Genomic DNA, 18798 nt, shown 5'->3' with positions numbered 1-18798 from the left:
ATATAGCCCTCGACATGTGGGGTGTAACTTCTGCGACATTAGGCGGTGTCCACCCCATGGTCTACGACACCAGCTGCTGAGCAATTCGAATAAGTTAATCGGATGTCCCTGGGGTTACTTTGGGCTAGACCACACTCAAAGCCACAGATTCTCTGGACGCCTGATCGGAGACAGTTTCTCTGGTCTCCGTCTCACTATCAACCGATAGGGGTTCTGTTTTGCTGTTGCAGAAGGCCATCTCCTCCATGGCCTTCCGCCAACTTCGTCCGAGGTGGGGACCACTGTGTTTCGATATATAGGTCTACTTTGTGATCTGGATCTGTGTAGGCGTCCGCCTCATCACGCCTGGCTGGTACCAGGCTGCGAGTGATGATCCAGCCAATTCCACATTTCCTGTGGGGGTCTGAAAGAATTGCGTGCCCTCTCCTGTCTCTGCTCTCAGTTAGCTGGAAGAATCATTGCATACGCCATGCCCAGTTGTCGGGAGTTTTTTCCTTACCTCCAGGAAGGACTATCTTTGCCGCTGTATTTCTCTTGAGAAATCCAGGAAAATCCTGACGGTGTTGTTTTCCAACACAAGATAGCCTCTGCATCTAGCCTGGTGCAAGATATAGTCCCTATCCTTGTAGTAGAGCAGGTGTGCAATCATCGGCTGCAGCGGAGCACCATGGAGCGGCGTCCTCGCTGGGACTTTGTGTGCCCTCTCCAGGGCAAAGAACAGCGAAAGACGCTCCCCTGCCACCTGTTCTTTGACCAACTTCGACCTCTTGCCTGCTGGTCATGTTTACAGCAGTTGTAGCAGTGTCCGGTTCCTGATCCTTTTTCTTGATAGGTTTTCCTATATTAACCAGGGTAATGAGTGGTGGGGGGACACCCCCAAACTGTAAGTTGGCGCCTTCGCTGTTTTTTCATGCACCAATTTTTTCCAATCACCAGGCCTGTCTTGTAACCAGAATTCAGTCGACTGAGACGCAGCGTGGCGCGCCCCTGCCACAATGAGGCAGAGGTTCACCGTCCGGCAAGCTTCTTTAGGCTCAATCCATGCGTGGGTAGTTCTTTGTTGACCCCACTAGTCCTACTGAAGCACACAGGCTTGTTGTGAAGTCAGTAGTGCCCTCTGCTCTGCGCTGCCTGGGATAGTGCTGAGTGTGTGATCTTCACTGAGCACCGGTCAATGCTACAGACTTAATTCCCCTTAGTACCCCCCAGGGTTCTGTTGACCTGCTCTTGTTCCACCTCTCCAAAGCGCTCTCCATGCCCGAATATTTCGAGATAGTCCAGCTGTCTGCTTCCAGGTCTGTTTTAGCGTGGGCCGCTCCAGTCTCAGAGGGAGACACTGATCAGCTTGGCTCTCCAGCTGGGTGCACCTATTTTCATAACAGTATGTGGCGAGTCACCAGAACCCCTTCTGCAGTCACTAATGTGTCACTGCTCATGTACAAGCACCATCTTGGGAGGCAGGTCTCATAGGCGCCATAAATTGCAGCCAAGGGGAGATTGCGCGGGGGGGGGGCTGGGGGTAGTCAAGTAGTAGTACCTTCCCCGCTTGTTAAGAGGTCATAGTGCAACACCCTCTCACTGGGAAGTGGCACGAGCCACGTAGGGCTCAGAAAAGCAATCAAGGTTACTTGCTCCTGCTGAGACTCTGGCCTGTGTGTGTCAAGCACGGTGCCACTGGTGGGGGGAGAAGTGAAGGCAGAGCGATGTAGGTGTGGCGCAATGGGGCCACTGTGAGTGCGATGCTGCGCCAATGATTCCAACTGTGCTTTCTCCTCGACCACTCACTGTTGGTTGGAGCCAGGACTCTACAGCTCCTATTGATTTCACTCGGAGCGCAGCCCAGCTCCCTCCAGCTGGTCAGGCCATTGCCGGTCCCACAGGCCGCCATCTCACAGCACTGCGCTGTCTGCAGCCCTGCACTTTCAGCTGAGTAGGCCAACTCCAAGCTCCTCTGTGATCCTGGCTGCCACTGCAGTCCCAGTCATGCCTCTCAATTTCTCGTGGCCTTCATCTGTCAGGTGCTTTTCTGTAGTCCTGCCTCCCAGGGCCCCTACACAAGGCCTTGCCAGGCTTCCATTGGGCCACCGCTTGCATTCCGGCTCTGCACCTCAGCCCCCAGGCCTCGCCACAGCCTGGCATACCTCCCGGCTCCCCGGTCTGTGTCTCCGCCGCACCAGGCTGCCTTTGGTTCATGCTGGTAGGGCAGGAGGAGGCTCGTAGCCTTCAATCTCAACTCGCAACTCGATAGGCGCCAGGACGGGTCTCTGTAGCACTCTGCCATGCAGACCCCAGGGTAGGGGAGCGTGTTACCCCTGCTAAGGAGCTCTGCTCAATCTCCCAGATCTGTCATTGCGGTCGCCATTTTGGGGCATGATGTCGCTCCGCTTCGACCCTTAGCCATAAAGGTCAGGAATCCGATGCAGCCGTCTTACTCCACTACTCCTCCAGGCGCCGATGTGAGTAGGCAGTGCCTGTCACACTTTGAGCTTCTCCTGGGCCGTTTATTAATTTCAGGATTACGTTGGATGGGAATCTGTTGGCGGGAGCACCACTTTGTGATTCCTACGCTTACTACGTCAGGTCACACCCCAACTTTGAACTACATGTTGGCCAGATTCAATGTGAACATTGTTGAGCAGTCACTCACTCTCTAAGTATCTCCTCTCCCAGTAATCATTGGTAGGGGCGCCTTGATAATAATAGGTCATATGATCTCTTTATCGAACTCTTTAATAACTAGTGTCGAGCTTCAGACTAAGGAAAGTTGTATTAGTGACTATAATCCTTTGATATTAACTTCACTAATTGCATTACACCAGGAACCTATGGTGGTGAGTGTTCAGTACACCGAAATAAATAGGATTAGGATGAAATGGTCAGGAGTTAATGCAGGCTTTTTTTACTTGTATTGTATTTAGAACTTTTAATCAGGATATAATCTGTTTAGACTCTGCTACAGATTATCCTTCTGTGAAGCAAGCTCATGTAAATCTATTGAGAGCTATTAACTTGTTGCTAATAAAACCTTGTCAAGGTCGTATCCCAGATCCCAAAGGATGGTTGGATAAGACATGTATAACTGCTAATAAAAATTTGAAAACGGCCCTTCGTACAAAACTAAGGAGTAGGGTAAAAGTGCACTTACTAAGATCAAAATACAAGCAAGCTCTTTCAGTTAGGAATTAGCAGTTAGAAGAAGCATGGTCTAAATTATTGCAGGCTGCCAATAATGATTTCATTTTGTTCTGGAAATAGATTTCTTGATATCTTCACAAAACTCGATTGATGATTTTACTATTATTTTCAGTCCCTTAATGAGGAAACTATTTTACCTCATATTGATGTGTTACTCTTGCAGACTAAGTTTGTATTTACAATTAAGGAAGTAAAAATAAAACTTAAAATAAATGCACTAATTAAAAGGCCTCGGCCCAGACTGTGTCCCGGTGGACATATACAAACAACTTCTTAAAGTCCAGGCTCTAGTTTTAACTATGGTTTTAAATGGAGCAGGAGCAGGTTTCCACCCTCCGTCAAAGTCAGAGGCAGTAATAATTCCTATTTTTAAAAAGGGTAACAAAAAAATCCATCCTGTTAGCATCAAGTATCCCTTCTTGACTCCTCTTCCAACTATTAGGGAGGCTTATTCTTGAGAAGCTAGAGCTCTGTGTAGAAGAACAATCTATATTAATTTCGGCTCTGTTTGGTTTCAGGAAGGGATTGGGAACTGTAGAGCAGGCACTGAATCTTACTAAATATATGAAGGTAAAAGGTGGTACTCTGTATCTTTGTTTCAAGGATCTGAGTAGCACATTTGAATTGGTTAATCATTATAACCTTTGGCCCACCATGAGATCATTAGAAGTGTTAGAGGAATCTATTTTACTTGCCAGGATGTATGCAAATTTAATTGCGAGGGTACGTTGTGACCCCCAAGGGCAGTGATATTCCTAGTGGTAAATGCCTACTTACCATTCCCATGGTGCACACGCTTCAGAGTCAGAGAATGTAGGCATACTGCCAAAGCTCGCCCCAAACGAAGGGGGACAATGACCCGAAATACATTTCACATTTGTACATTTTTGCATGATAAATCTTAATCTTCAATGGATATGATTAAACTTTAATAGTTTCTTCTGAAATTTTGATGTACGATCACAATGTACGATCACAATGATGTAAATTGCAAGAATGGCAATTAAGCATTAAAAGTCCTTTTGATGAAATGTTTGGATGATTTGAGGTTTAATCTTTGTCAAATATGATTCAACCCTATTTTGGCAACTGTGGATTAGTGTCCTGGGACTTGGTGAGTAGGTTTGTACCACTAGCGAGTTTCATGTTCATAACTTGTGTTCTGAGGACAGGGAATGCTCCAAGATGAGCATACCCGATAGCAGTATAAGTTTTCGATACCCATATAACTTAGAACAGAGTGCATGTCTTACTGATTTAGACCTCCCAGTGGGGGAGTGCCCACCACCTTTTGGGATAAAGTGGGTTTTAAGGCAGGGTTATGTACTGGCACCCTTCCTCTTCCTTTATATCAATGAGGTGGATGCAGAACTCCGGGCACTTCTGATTGCCTTAATCTGGGGTATCTGAAGGTCCCTGGCTTAATATATCCAGATGTTGCTGTTTTACTTTTGCAAACAGCAAAGGATTGCAAAAGCTTATTGACTCTTTCATTGCATATATGGAGGACAGATGCCTAAAGTTTAACATGAAAAAATGTTTTTCAGTGGTCATGAAAAAGGAAGTTCTAAGACTCGTCCATACCACATACATGGAGTGCATGTAGCGAGAATATCGACATTCTCATGCTTGGGCATTCAGTTCTCGGACTCAGATATGTGGTCCAACCACAGAAGGTAGTCCATGTCAGTACAAATCTAATGAGATCAATGGAAGGAGTTTTTAGATTTGCTGCTAACTGAGGGTCTAAACCATCAAGAGAGATGTTGGCCATATATAAGCATTTGTCTTGCTGGGGCTTCATAAGGGGTAGGCCTTTGGGGTTTTGATGTAAATATGAAAGAAAGAAATGGCAAGAAAATAAGTTCCTTAGGTGATTACCCTTGCGACAATCAGCTTCCGAGACCCTTATCCCATAGGAGCTGGGTATGTCTCATATTGAAAATACCATGTGTAAAATCAGCTCTTCTACAGAGGGCGGTGTGGTCTAAACCAGAGACATTGTAAAAGCTTCTCTCACCTTGGAACCAAGCCTTTTAGATCACCTGGCTTTATTACATTCAAACCCTTATTAAACAAGCTGGATGATTGCAGTCTTTAACAGATTCCAACTACCGTAACCCGCTACTAAAAAAAAACTATCACTTATTGAAAGACGAGATCAGGAGAGAGCGTGTCTGGAATGGAATATACCGTCTTTTAAATACCTACTTCCTATTGAATATTCGTACGGAATCAAACCATACATGCTTAATGTCTTGAATTTGTACCATATATTTATTCTAACGCGTTTACTATTAGGCCTTGTACATCATATTGTGACTTTCCCTAAAATGAGACCATGGAACAAGGAAAAGCTCCCATGCCTCTGTGATGGGACATCATTACAAACTACGTTGCACTTTATTCTATTGTAAATTTTATTTGAAGCTAAGATAGTGTTTTTTAAAACCACGTATTGGTATATAATGCTGCAGTAAGCTACGTATTGCACGCAATCCAAATTAGAAAATGTTTAACTTCTCTGTAGAATATGAATTTTGAATCACTTGATGTCTTATGGTCACTGTTTTTTATGTATTTTGAAAATAGCTTTTAATCACTTGCTTTATTGGTTTATTTATTTATAAATGGAGTAGAGATTAAATGAATTGACTTGTTTTGCCTTTGCGTTCTGTTTTAAAAATGTGTTTGAAATGTTACACCGTGCCCATTTTAAGCAATATTAATATAGTAGAGGTAGCTAACAGGAAAGTTAAATGTTTGTTCAGTTAGTTGCAACTCACATTTCTCTAGTGAATGCAGGAGAGCAGAGACAACTATTCAGGATCCTACTACTCAAGATCTTTGATTAGTACTATTTCCGTCACATCAAGTTCATTGTCCTTATAAACATGAGTCAGCGGTTGTACCAAGAGTTCACTTTAATTTGTAATAGGTTCATTGGAGTTGCTTGGCGATAAATGCCTTAGTAGGGCTCTAAATCGTCCTCTGACTTCTTCACTCTCCCAGCTTCCTCAGGTTCAGTACTGTGCACAAAGCAAATACCTGGTTCTTAATAATCTAGTAAATAGTCTAGTAAATGGTCTTAATTAAAAAGGTATGCTGTATTGGCAAAGGAAATTGTGTGATCATAGACAGGATTGGTACTACCAAATGATGGCTTCTTTCACAAAGGCAGCTCATACACTTGACAATGACTTATTGAAAGAAAGTGCTAACATCCCATCCAAGGGTCACAGTAGCGCTTTTAAATGCTTGCATATGGCGACTAAGGAGGACTAAGGAAAAAGTATGCAAACTATTAAAAATCAAACTCAATTTATGGTTGTATCAGATTGTCAAATAGTGCAACCACTGACCTTTCTTCTTAACTGGCTAATACAAAACCAGTGACTTCAGTCCAAACACCTTTCTTAGTGTTGTAACTGGTTAAAATGATTTTTTTGCACCTTCCCATGCTTCCTGTAGAGTGGTATCTTTCTTCCTTCCTCATCACCCACCCAAACGGGAAGAATGGCTGTGTAGACTGGTTTCTACGTGTGCAATGGCTTACCATATCAACAGCACATGACCGTGAAGAGTGGATGATCAGCTCTTTGTGGGCTTTGCCAGAGTCAAGACAGTCAAGGTGTTGACCAAGTGCCGTATTTCTGTTGGTTTACCGTTTGTAATAAAATCTAATATGCCTTTACCCAAGAGTCTTTGAGTGCACTTGAGTGCTCTGGAACATGACTACTGAGGTGGTAGGTTACCCCACTCCGTTGTTAACTTTTATTGACATGCATCACAACTGTGGCCCTAGGCTGATTTATTTTCCCTTACGGTACTGACCACCGGTTCTGGATCTGTCTAGATAATGGGTTAGCTGTAAATTCTAGACCATAAGGCTAGATAGACTATATTGTGTTTTAATCCAGCCCTGCAAAGCACAAAACACAGGTGACACTCACTTTATGGTAATTACGGTAAGATGTCACATTTCAGAAAGGGTCTGACAACTCCAGCAGGTAGTTTGAGATTAAAGGTAAAGCGAGTACTTGCTGCATCGAAACATTAACACATTTTTGTGTGGTCTCTGCATGAATGTACGTATATATGTTAAATTAAATACTGATTTACATACAGAACTTGGATCCAGTAAATTATATTTAAGTTGTTAGCTGAAACTTCAGCCAGACAAAGGAGTTCTTGAATCACTTACATTTTCAGTTGCATTGCAACATTGTTATATTGAGGAAGAAGTCTTTGTTTTTTGTTTTGAGTATCCCAAAATAGCACAGAACCTGCTGCTTTCGTAAACCTCCCAACATTCACAACCATCTCCGACAGGTAGTAGGACGGCTGAAATCTGTATAAATGCTGTAATCTGTCTTGCTGCCTTCTTCGCCTCACAAGCTTCCACCCTCCCTCTTTTCGGGGACGGGGGTTGCTTAGAATTTGTTGATGAACTTTTAAGTTGGTAAGTTGTTGTAGAATTTGTTTCATGATTGATGAAATTACGGTCTGGGTTACCATATTGGTTTGACCCAGTTCCAATGTGGCTCTGTCCTGGCCTGGCTGTTTAGAGTATTGGCCTTTCTTAGAAAAGGATATTGAAGCATTTTGTTAAAGGAGTACACTTTTACCACTCTTTTTTTGCTTTTGCTGTCACTTGGAGAAACATTACCGAACAATGAAAATAGAAGCTAATTGAGTTGATTATACAAATTCAGTGAAGGCATTCTTTGCTTTAGTGTCCCTCAGTTGAGCACAACTCCTAAATGTTGGTTGTTTGTTTTGTAGCTCCTGAGGAAACGCCACATCGGAAATGACATTGTGACGATAGTTTTCCAGGAGCCCGGAGCAGACCCGTTCACTCCAAAGAATATTCGGTCTCACTTCCAGCATGTGTTCGTCATCGTGAGAGCCCACAGCCCGGGCACTGATGGAGCCTGTTACAGGTATCTGCATTCTTCTCAAATCTTCAATCTCTCTGGGTAGGGACAGGCCCTGATGGCCTGAAGAAGGATGTCCATTTAGTAAATGTGGTGTGAGTTCTTGTGACGTCTTTGCTCTGTTGTACATCCATGAAGGGGAAGGTGCCTTCCTCAAAGAACAGTAAACCTGCCTCTTACTGTCTTTTTCTTTTACATTGCTGAGGATGTGCGACTGTTCAAATGATTGGCCTCTATTTTTTGATGAATGTTTTGTATTGTAATGTATTCTGATACAAGACATGCTTTTTACCGTGTATTGGCTCCCACTCTTGATGTGGCTGGGTAATTCAGTGGCTCAGTGATCACTTGACATCCTGTCGAGTGTGGTAGTCTAATTTCCGGTCAAATATTGTGTGCTATTGGTTAAGTTTCCATTGAGCAAATCATTAACGTCTGAAGTGTTCCCACCAACACAGGATTGCAACCATGCACTGTGTGATGTGCAGCTGCCTGTGGCCCCAGCAATCTTTCCGCTTTCATATTAATCTTCCCACCGATACGCATCATGCACTTTCGCCCATTCCCATGTGCGGAGATGTTCCGCTCTCTGAGTAGAAGCACTGGCTGTGGCACCATCCACCCCATTTCACACTCAATAAAATGCCCTAACTTATTGGTTGAATCTTGTGCCTTCCTTTGTTTGTTATGTGATGATTGTGCCTAGGTATTGCTTCCATCCACGTTCAGGCCCTTCTCTAGCTGTTTTTCAGGCTCCCACTGTCCGACAGCGCTACAGGCTGTGTGGGGAGTCAGCGGGGGTGATTACCGCACAGCAATTCATGGCTGGCTTGATTACGGCCTTTTATCGATGGGGTGGTATGATTGCTGTTTGTTATTGTGTGCTGGAAGTGATTGCTGCACGATTTCGGTTATACTGCCTAATGGTAGTACTCACAATAAGGGTGTTTACTGCCAGTGTTGATGCTGAGGGGAAAATGGCTCGTGCAGGAACATTCTTGAGTACCCATCTATACTGGGGGGCCAGTTTGATGTGTAATTGAATTTGTAATCTACAAATCCTTCCCTACATCTGCTCCAAAACCTCCCAATGGAGCTTTTCTACAGCAAGTCTTGTGTGGGGTTATCTGCAGACATCAAAATTACAGTGGTCATAGACAGTGTAGGACATCTCAGAGGGAAGGTGGTTGTCAGTGCGTGTGCCAAGTATTGGAGTTTAGAGTAAGCAACTTAAAAAGGCAGGCACTGCAAATGTATTAAACTACTTTGATGACTTTTTTAGTACTCAGTTATGCTAATCTTTACTACAAGCTGCAGAATTCATAAAACTTGACAAACGCTGTCCAACTTTTTTTACAGCATGTCATGTAGTATGAAAACTGAATAACACAACCGGGGCAGAGACCCTTAGCATGTCCTGTTCAAAAGCACAGGGTAATATTAACTCCTCCCATTCACCTTCATCAAAAATTCCTGCATCATTCTCTCATTTCCCTTTTAACTGCTGCATAACATCTGAAAGAAACACGTTAGATTCCTTACCTTAGATTCCTTCCCTTGGAATATCCCCAGGCATCAGGCTGGATCCGGAAAGATTTGTCGTCAGCAATACCCTTGCGCGTCGCTAGGCGTTGTCTGCGGCTCAGCGTACGTTGTCGGCGGCTCAGCGTACGTTGTCGGCGTCGTGATCGCCGAGATGACGTCGTCGGAGTACTCAGACGACGCCCTCACGCGCTGACTTTTTTCCGCACCAGTAAGCGCAGATCTGGGAAGAGCATACCCTTTTAGTCACTTTTTGACTAAACTTTTTTGGTTCCTATTTCGAGTCGACCTCGACTCCTGGTGCCAGTAGGGATGCCTGGGTTCAAGCCTTGCGACGCCTGTCACCGCCAGATGTCAGTCACGGACCACCACTGCCGGTGTCTCTACTGCCTTGGGGCTGACCACGATGCCGAGTCGTGCCTCGACTGCTGGGCCTTGACCTCGAAGGCTAGGCGGGAGCGGTCCCGCAAGCTGCTCGAGATCCGGCAGTCGGCTCCGCGCCGCTCAAGGCCCCGGTCGAGGAGGAGGTCGAGTGACTGGTCGCGGAGCCGCAGCCATCACCGCTCGTCGGGGTCCAAGTCCTCGCATTCCAGGAAGTCGAGGCACAGCAAGAAGTTGAAGAGACGACATCGCTCTTCTGACTACCCTTGCCGGTCGCGCGACTTGGCTGAGGGCTCGGGTGGCACCACCCACACGGCTCCGTCGGAGCCGCAAGAGTCTCGTCCGGCCCCATACCCTCTAGTCCCTGGGCCAGATGCGACTCCGACGGAGACTCGAGACTTCCTCGTGGCCATGAGGAGTCTCGCTCTGCCGTCGAGACCTGCCTGAGCGTCTTCGGGCCCCGCAGGTCCGACTGGGGGGCCTAGCGAGCCAGCGGCTCCGGCGCTGTCGTCGACTTCGGTCCCGATGCCGCAGGCCCCCGGGGGATCCAGGCCTGGATCCCGGTCGACGCCGGTCGACCTTAAAACCCTTCCGCCAGCGCCGACCCCCTTCGGTGCCGCCCCCCCCCGGAGCCGTCTTCGGACGACGTTGTCCCCAGGTGTAGTCCCGGTCCGGGCCCGGCGTCGGAGCGGCGCCGTATCCGGTGCCGATGGATGACAGATTGATCTACCGCCCGGCTCCGACCTTTTCACTTGTCTGCCAGGAGTCGGATGGCGGGGACGACTGGGAGGGGTCTGAGGACCCTCTGGCACAGCAGTGGCAGTTATCTCAGGACAAGGCAGAAGAGCTCGGGGATGCCAGTGGTCTTGACACCTCCCCTGACACTGGCTTCATCTCTCCTCCTTCCGTGGCTACGGAGGAGGGTGCTACCTATTCTGTGGTGCTGCGCAGGACTGCCGAGGCTCTTCAGCTAGAGCTCCCTGCAGTGGCCGTGAGGACTAACCTCCTCACTGAAGTGCTTCAACCGCCGGTAAGGTCCTCGGAGCCTCTGCTGTAGTTCAATGAAGCACTGATGGACGTTCTGATGGGCACCTGGTCCAAGCCCTCCGCAGTCCCTCCTGTGGACTGGAACGTAGCCCGGCGCCACCGCCCCGGATGACCCCAGCTTTCTGTCAGTGCACCCCACGCCTGAGAGCCTGGTTATCCAGGCCTCTACCTGCCAGACCGCCTTCCCGTCCGCTCCCCGGATCGGGAATCCAAAAGGTTGGAACAGTTTGGAAAGAAACTGTTCTCCTCCCTTAGTTTGGGGTTGCGGTCTATCAACACCGCGTGCCTTTTGGACCGTTACACCCACTCTTTGTGGGATACGGTGGCGGACGTGCTGCCCCAGTGTCCGGAGGAGGCCCAGACACGGCTCGCCCAGGCTCTTGCCGAGGGGCGGGATGCGGCACGTTACTCGATACGATGTGGGCTTGACACAACGGACTCGCTAGGTAGGGCAATTGGGACCACGGTGGCGATTCGTCACCACGCCTGGCTGAGGTCCACGAACTTCTCCGGGGATGTCCAGAGCACCCTCCTGGACATGCCCTTTGATGGCAGTCGCCTCTTTGGCGACTAAGCGGATAGTGCGCTGGAGTGCTTTAAGGACTCCAGGGCTAAGGCCAAGTCCTTGGGCCTCCCGGCCCCACGCCCGCAAACTTCCGCTTTTCGCCCCTTTCGTGGCCAAGGAAGGGGCGCCCCTTCAGATCCGTCTAGCCACGGGCCGCAGAATCAGCCTCAACGCGGACGTGGATTCTGCCGAGGCGGAGCGGGGGAACAGAGAGCCGGTCAGCCCACATCTACCCCAGCAGCATCTGCCTCAAAGCCTTCCTAGTCCGAGCTTTTCAGGCCCTTTCAACGCCAGTGGGAGGCCGAGTTCGCCATCACCTGCTCCACTGGCGTACCATTACATCGGACAGGTGGGTGCTGCAAATCGTCCAAAGGGGCTACTCCCTCCCCTTCAAGGCGACCCCTCCAGCCATGCCACCGCATGTTGGGGGATAACTTCAGCAGGAGGAAGTTACGGACCTCTTGGCCAAGGGGGCCATCAAGCGCGTTCCTGGCACAGATGTAGGTTGGGGTTGCTATTCCCACTCCTTTCTGGTTCCCCAGAAGGGCAAAGGGGGCCTATGCCCTATCTTGGTCCTCAGGAGCCTCAGTGCCTTCCTCCGGAAGGAAAAGTTCAAGATGCTCACCTTAGCTCAGGTTCTGGCTGCCCTAGACCCTGGAGACTGGATGGTAGCATTGGACTTGCAGGACGCTTATTTCCACATCCCGTCCTGCCGGCCCTCCAGCGTTACCTGCGGTTCACGGTAGGCCGCGAGAACTTTGTTTACCGTGCTCCCCTTCGGCCTCACCAGTGCCCCTCTGGTGTTCACGAAAGGGATGGCGGTGGTCGCAGCTCATCTGCGCAGATTAGGGGTTCCAGTCTTCCCCTATCTCGACGACTGGTTGTTGAAGGCGGGCTCGCCCCAGGCAGTCGTCTCCCACCTCCAGACTACAGCTGACCTCCTGCATTTGCTGGGGTTTTCCATCAACGTGCCGAAGTCGCATCTGAGTCCCTCCCAGAAGCTCCTTTTCATCGGAGCTGTTCTGGACTCGGCGCAGTTCCGGGTCTATCCTCCGGAATAGCGGGTTCGGGATATTCTGGCTCTGATTCCGATCTTTCAGCCGTTATCCTGGGTTTCGGTCAGGTTGGTGCTGCAGCTACTGGGTCTGATGGCCTCCTGCATCCTGCTGGTATATCACACCAGGTGGCAGATGCGGGCTCTGCAGTGGGACCTGAAGTTTCAGTGGGCCCAGCATCGGGGCAACCTGTCCGACCATGTCTTGATCTCAGAGGGCACTGCAAGACAGTTGCAGTGGTGGCTCACGGACCGCGATTGGGTCAGTGGCAGATCCCTCTCCCTACCCCAACCGGAGCACGTAGTGGTGACGGATGCGTCCCTCCTGGGATGGGGGGGCCACATGGGAGAGGCGGAGATCAGAGGCCTCTGGTCTCCGGTGGAGTCCCGGCTCCATATCAACCTATTGGAGCTGCGGGTGATCCGACTTGCACTGAAGGCATTCCTTCCCTCTGTTCGGGGAAGTGTAGTGCAGGTGTTCACGGACAACACCACCGCCATGTGGTATTGCAACAAACAGGGCGAGGTGGGGTCGTGGACCCTTTGTCAGGAGGCTCTGTGCCTCTCGACATGGCTGGAACATCAGGGCATCACCCTGGTGGTTCAACACCTGGCGGACGAACTCAGCCGAAGGTGCATGATGGATCACGAATGGCGTCTGAACTCGGACGTGGCGCAAGGACTCTTTCAGCAGTGGGGAGAGCCTTCGTTAGATCTATTCGCCATCGTAGAGAACGCGCAATGTCATCAGTTCTGCGCGTTGGAATTTCCAAGGCCGCACTCGTTCGGAGACGGTTTTCGTTGCGAGTGGAGTTGCGGTCTGTTGTTCGCCTTTCCGCCTATACCACTTCTGCCCAGAGTGCTGAAGAAGATCAGGCGCGACCAGGCCCAAGTCATCCTTGTGGCTCCGGATTGGGCACGAAGATACTGGTACCCCGAGCTACTCAGTCTATCACTCAATCCCCCGATTCGACTGCCTCTTCAGGAGGACCTTCTGTCGCAGCAGCAGGGGACGGTCCTCCACCCGAACCTATCCAGCCTCCACCTCCATGCGTGGAGATTGAGCGGCGACAGTTGATGCCATTTGACTTGCCTCCTGAAGTCTGTGATGTCATTCTGGCAGCCTCCACTAAAACGGTATACGCCTGCAGGTGGAACAAATTTATGGCATGGTGCACAGCAAAGGCTGTGGATCCCCTTTCCGCCCCTCTTTCTGAGGTTCTCCTCTTTCTTCTTTCCCTGGCCCAGCAGGGCTCTGCTCTGGGCACCCTGAAGGGATATCTTTCAGCTATTTCTGCTTTCTTACGGCTTCCTGATCAGCCTTCTCTTTTCAAATCCCCTGTTGTCGATTCTTTAAAGGCATTAATCATATATTGTGAGAAGTTGGCCTGATATATGATGTAACTAATTCTAGTGTACACCTTGTATCCGTCCAAACAACCCTTATGGTGATTGGTTGTAAAGTCAACCTTCTAGACCAGCTATCCTAGTGGTAGCATGGACAAGAGCAGTCTTAGGCTAAACTCTGTATGGCATGTGAAGCCAGCTGTTATACCATATGTAATCCCTTGAATACCAAATGAAAGGACACCACAACAGATATATATAAAAATAGAATGTATTTATTCTAGTCAAACCCTCAGCACTCTTTATCAGATTCGAGGTAAGTACAACACAGTCTTATTTAAGCATACATTAAGTCACACAGGTAAGTAATACAGTTAGGCCCTAGGGGCCACGCAAACCATATACTAAGTAAGTGGTATAAGAACCACTGTCACGAACACAGGATAGGCCTAGGCCTAGGGAATCGCTGGGGCTACACTATACTACCAAAGGTTAGGAAGTGGGAGGCCCACGGGATTCAGGTGCAGAGTGGAAACACTCACGCGTAATGCGTAAAAGTCAATAGAAATAGTAGTTATTAGAAATTAACAGTTTTAGAACACTTCTGGAATAGCTAGGGGTTCGAGACTTGGAAACTAGACCCTAGGATAGTCAATACCCTTGTTAGCACCGGAGTACTCAAGTTACCTAGCCCACGGGCTGCGGGTGCATAGGTGTGAACTTGCGTCAGGTTTCGTCGTTGACTCCTATGGATGCCTGAAGGAAAGTTGCTGACAGGCAGTCAGTGAAGAGTGTCCGGTAGATCCCAAGGATGGAATCAAGAAGGAAGGATACCTGCAAGCAGAAGGGACAGAGTCTAGGTCACCTGCCAGGAGCCGGGAAGGAACCAGGCGATGTCGTGCAGGTGAAGAGGTGAAGCTTGTCGCAGCAGCCACGGTTACCAGGAGGCGTCGAGGACGACCAGGACCAGGAGGCGAGCTGTCCCACGAAGACTCTTGCTGTCGGCGGCGTCGATGTCGAGTTAGGACCCAACAAGCCTTGGCAAGCGGAACCCATGCAGAATGGAGGACTTGCTTCTGGTGCAGACCAGGAAGGTCTGGGGTGCTTCTCTTTCACAGAGGAGTGGGTGCCAGTCTGGAGGAGCTGGACCAGCAAGGTGAAATCAAAGGTTCGTAGTCGCAGAGGTTACAAGCCAACGGGCCAGCAACCGGACAACACGTCGAGCAACTCAGGTGCAGAAGGGCGTCACGCAGGACACGTGAAGTGTGGGGAGCTGATCTTCTTTGCAGGTGGTGCTCGGGATGGGGGCTTCTCAATTCCCCAAGCACAGCCTCTAGGAAGCCTCAGAAGTCGTGCTAGTCAGTTACTAGCCACTTTTCCCAAGTCGCCGGTCCCACGTCCCTCGTCGCCTCCACGGGTCTCAGCTTTGCTGTAGAGGTGGATCTGGTTCAGAGGTGTCTGGAAGTCTCGGCGCTGGTCAGTCTCTGCAGTCGTCCCTCGTAGGATCAGTCGCAAAGCAAGCAGTGGTCGCTGGATGGTGCCTGGTTGCCCAGGGTGGTCACTCCTTGGCCACAAGGGAGATCCTTCAGTCTTCTTCCTGAGGTCGAATGTCGAAGGTCCAGAGTTTCTGTTCAAGTTGCAGATTCAGGATAATCTAATCTCTGCAGCGCTCAGCTACCTACTGATATACTGGGCTAGTGGGCTGGGCTACCTGCAAGGTCCCTCCTATGGGTGGGACCAGGAAGGGGAGTGGTTACACCCCCTTTCCTTTGTCCAGTTTCGCGCCAGAGCTGGGGCTGGAGTGCCCCAGCGCCGGTTTGAGCTGGACTATGCATGGAGCACCTTGTGTGCCCCAGGCATGTCTCATTCCTTTCAGCCCTCCCTGCCCCAATACACTAAAGTCTGTCTGGGGAGGTGCTAGCACCTCCCCAAGCAGGAAACCTATTGTCCAGGCCTCCCTGGCTGGGAGGGCTCCCAGCTGCAGGAGGTCAGACTCGTGTCTGTGGCATCAGCATCCATTTTGGGATGCTGAGGCTTTGGTCAGAGTTAAACAGCAAAGTAGGATTTTAACATGTCTCTCCCTCTAGAAGGGGGGAATAATATCCTCATCACCAGAAATGGTATGGGGGTATTATTTGATAAAGCCAAACCATAGTTACCATAACCGTTTGAGATTATAAGGCACTTTAAGAGTATATGGTAGGCTATATCACAGAACAGCTATAAGGACATGGTTCCGAAAGCTGCAGACAGGCTCAGCTCATGCTAGAGCACCATTTCACATGTTACCAAGCACTCTGCCCCCAGGATTGTTAAGGCCTGCCATAGGAGTGGCTGATAGGTACACATGTGTCTATTTTAAGGGTAGATATAGGTATACTATATCTAAGCAAGGGGTGATTACACGACCTTGCCCCAGCTGAGTGATAAGCCAGTTGTGTCTGATTGGAAGGCCAGGCCATGGGTGGCATAATACATGCTGCAGCCCCTGGGAGGCCTAGGGTACACCTATGTCCTGGGTACCTAGGGTACACTGTACAGGGTCCAATAAGATGATCCTTACCAATTGGGTATGTACCTAGGGTACATGGAGTCCATTTTAAAGAGAGAGCAGACAGCCTGAGACCCTGAATGGCAGGATCTCAGGCCAACTAAGTCGAAAAACCAGCTAGACACTAGGCAAATAGTTGGGGGTAACCATAGTCAGATATCCACCTTCCTACATATGTTTCCTCCTGTCCCTTCTGTAATGCCTCAGTGGGATTTGAACCTGGTGTTAACCTATCTAATATGCGCTCCCTTTGAGCCACTTCATAATTGCCCTCTTCGTCTTCTGACTATTAAGACTGCTTTCCCGGTTGCCATCACCTCTGCTAGACGGGTGAATGAGTTCCAGGCTCTATCTTCTAAGCCTCCTTTCCTTTCTGTCCATTCGGACAAGGTTGTTCTCAGGACTCGTCCTTCCTTTCTCCCTAAGGTGGTAACTGCTTTTCACATCGGCCAGTCTGTTACACTGCCCACCTTCTTTCCGCCTCCGCATCCCTCGAAAGAGGAAGAGAGGCTTCACCGTCTGGACCCAAAACGAGCGCTGTCCTATCTGGACCGCACGAAACAGTTCCGAGTGGACGACCAACTCTTTGTTGGCTACGTGGGCGCTAAGAAGGGGCGGGCAGTGTACAAGCAAACCATCGCTCGGTGGGTCGTTTTGTGCATTAAGGCTTGTTATTCCTTGGCTAAGAAGGATTCTCCTGTGGGGCTGAGAGCCCATTCCACCCGGGTCACGGCGGCTACTACTGCTCTGGGACGGGGAGTCCCTCTGCAGGACATTTGTGAAGCAGCAACGTGGGCCTCGCTGCACACGTTTGCCAAGCATTACTGCCTGGACAGCCAAGTCCGGAGAGACTGCTTCTTTGGCCGTTCCGTTCTCAGGACTTCCTGGTGTGATCTTGGTTCGCAGACCCACCACCGGGGTAGGTATTACTGGGGTATCAGTCAGTCAGAAAAACTTTATTTCGGCTACAAGCCATAAAAGTTCATAAAATAGCATAATATAATATCAACAGGAAAAATAAAAAAGGATAAAACATGATTCTGAGTATAGATACAATCATCATTCAGCGATTCATGAAATAAAAACAGGATAGTGACAATAAATAGTACCGGTAAAATTGCCTTAATGAGGTAGTAGTTGTCTTCTGATTAGCCACATAGAAAAGAGAAATTTGGCTATCACAATAACATATAGGGGGGAAGAATCATATTTCAGCAACCTGAAGAGATCTCTGTGGTTCGTGGCCCCTATATTCTTAGCAAGTTGAATTATCCATTTTCTACGGGGGATTTTATATGCCGGGCAGAAGATTATAACGTGAACCTCGGTTTCATCAGTGGCACCACACCCAGGACAAGATTGTCTGGGTAAGCCAGCCCATTTATTTGTTCTCGAAAGGAGGGGGAGGGACCCATGCCTAAATTGTAAATATAATTTTTGGGCAATTACCGGGTGAATCAAATCTATTGCAGACTCAAATCTATAGCCAATTTTGACATAGATTTGAGGTCAAATTTGCAGTATTAGCAGATCGAATGATTTGAGTCAGCTTGTATTCCTCCAGAATTTTTGCCAATGATCTTTTTGGCAGGGAGGGGCAAGTGACCTCAGGTGAGAGCCAAAGGTCTTCTCTCCCTATATCCCCGAGTAATTTTTTAACATAGGCTAACCAAGGGATAGCACCTGCCTTTGGTAGCAATAAGATGGACTTCAATTCCTCCTGAAAGGTAGCAAGTTGCTGGGGTATCTATTCTAAGGTAAGGAATCTAACTAACGTGTTTCTTTCAGATGAACAAGTTACTTACCTTCGGTAACGATATATCTGTAAGAAACATTAGTTAGATTCCTTACCGCCCCACCCATCCTCCCCGCTCTGTGAACTGATATCTAGGGTTAAGGTCATCCCTTTCAGGGCCCTAGATTCATGGCACCAGTGTCGGTCTCTTGCATGGCTCTGCGTTCCTGGCGCGGAAAGCTATGTACAAGAACTGACGTCAGCGCACGAGGGCGGCGTCTAAGTACTCCGACGTCATCGCGGCGATCCCGACGACTGACGCGGAGCCGCAGACGACGCCTAGCGACGCGCAAGGGTATTGCTGACAAAATCTTTCCGGATCCAGCCTCACGCCTGAGGATATTCTAAGGTAAGGAATCTAACTAACTAATGTTTCTTACAGAT

The 18798-nt window shown here is 48.9% G+C and overlaps 1 protein-coding gene across 5 annotated transcripts in view; it reads left to right on the top strand.

Moving 5' to 3' along the window:
- SIPA1L1 (signal induced proliferation associated 1 like 1) overlaps positions 1-18798 on the top strand; it is an 820039-nt gene that overhangs the window by 443001 nt on the left and 358240 nt on the right. For all 5 annotated transcript variants that reach the window (XM_085627288.1, XM_085627286.1, XM_085627287.1 and 2 more), the window contains exon 9: positions 7981-8138. In XM_085627288.1, the coding sequence (XP_085483414.1) occupies positions 7981-8138 (158 nt within the window). The remainder of the gene's footprint in view (positions 1-7980; positions 8139-18798) is intronic.

Source organism: Triturus cristatus, chromosome 9, assembly GCF_964204655.1.
Source record: "Triturus cristatus chromosome 9, aTriCri1.1, whole genome shotgun sequence".
Lineage (NCBI taxonomy): Eukaryota > Metazoa > Chordata > Amphibia > Caudata > Salamandridae > Triturus > Triturus cristatus.
This window is presented reverse-complemented; position numbering and strand designations above follow the sequence as displayed.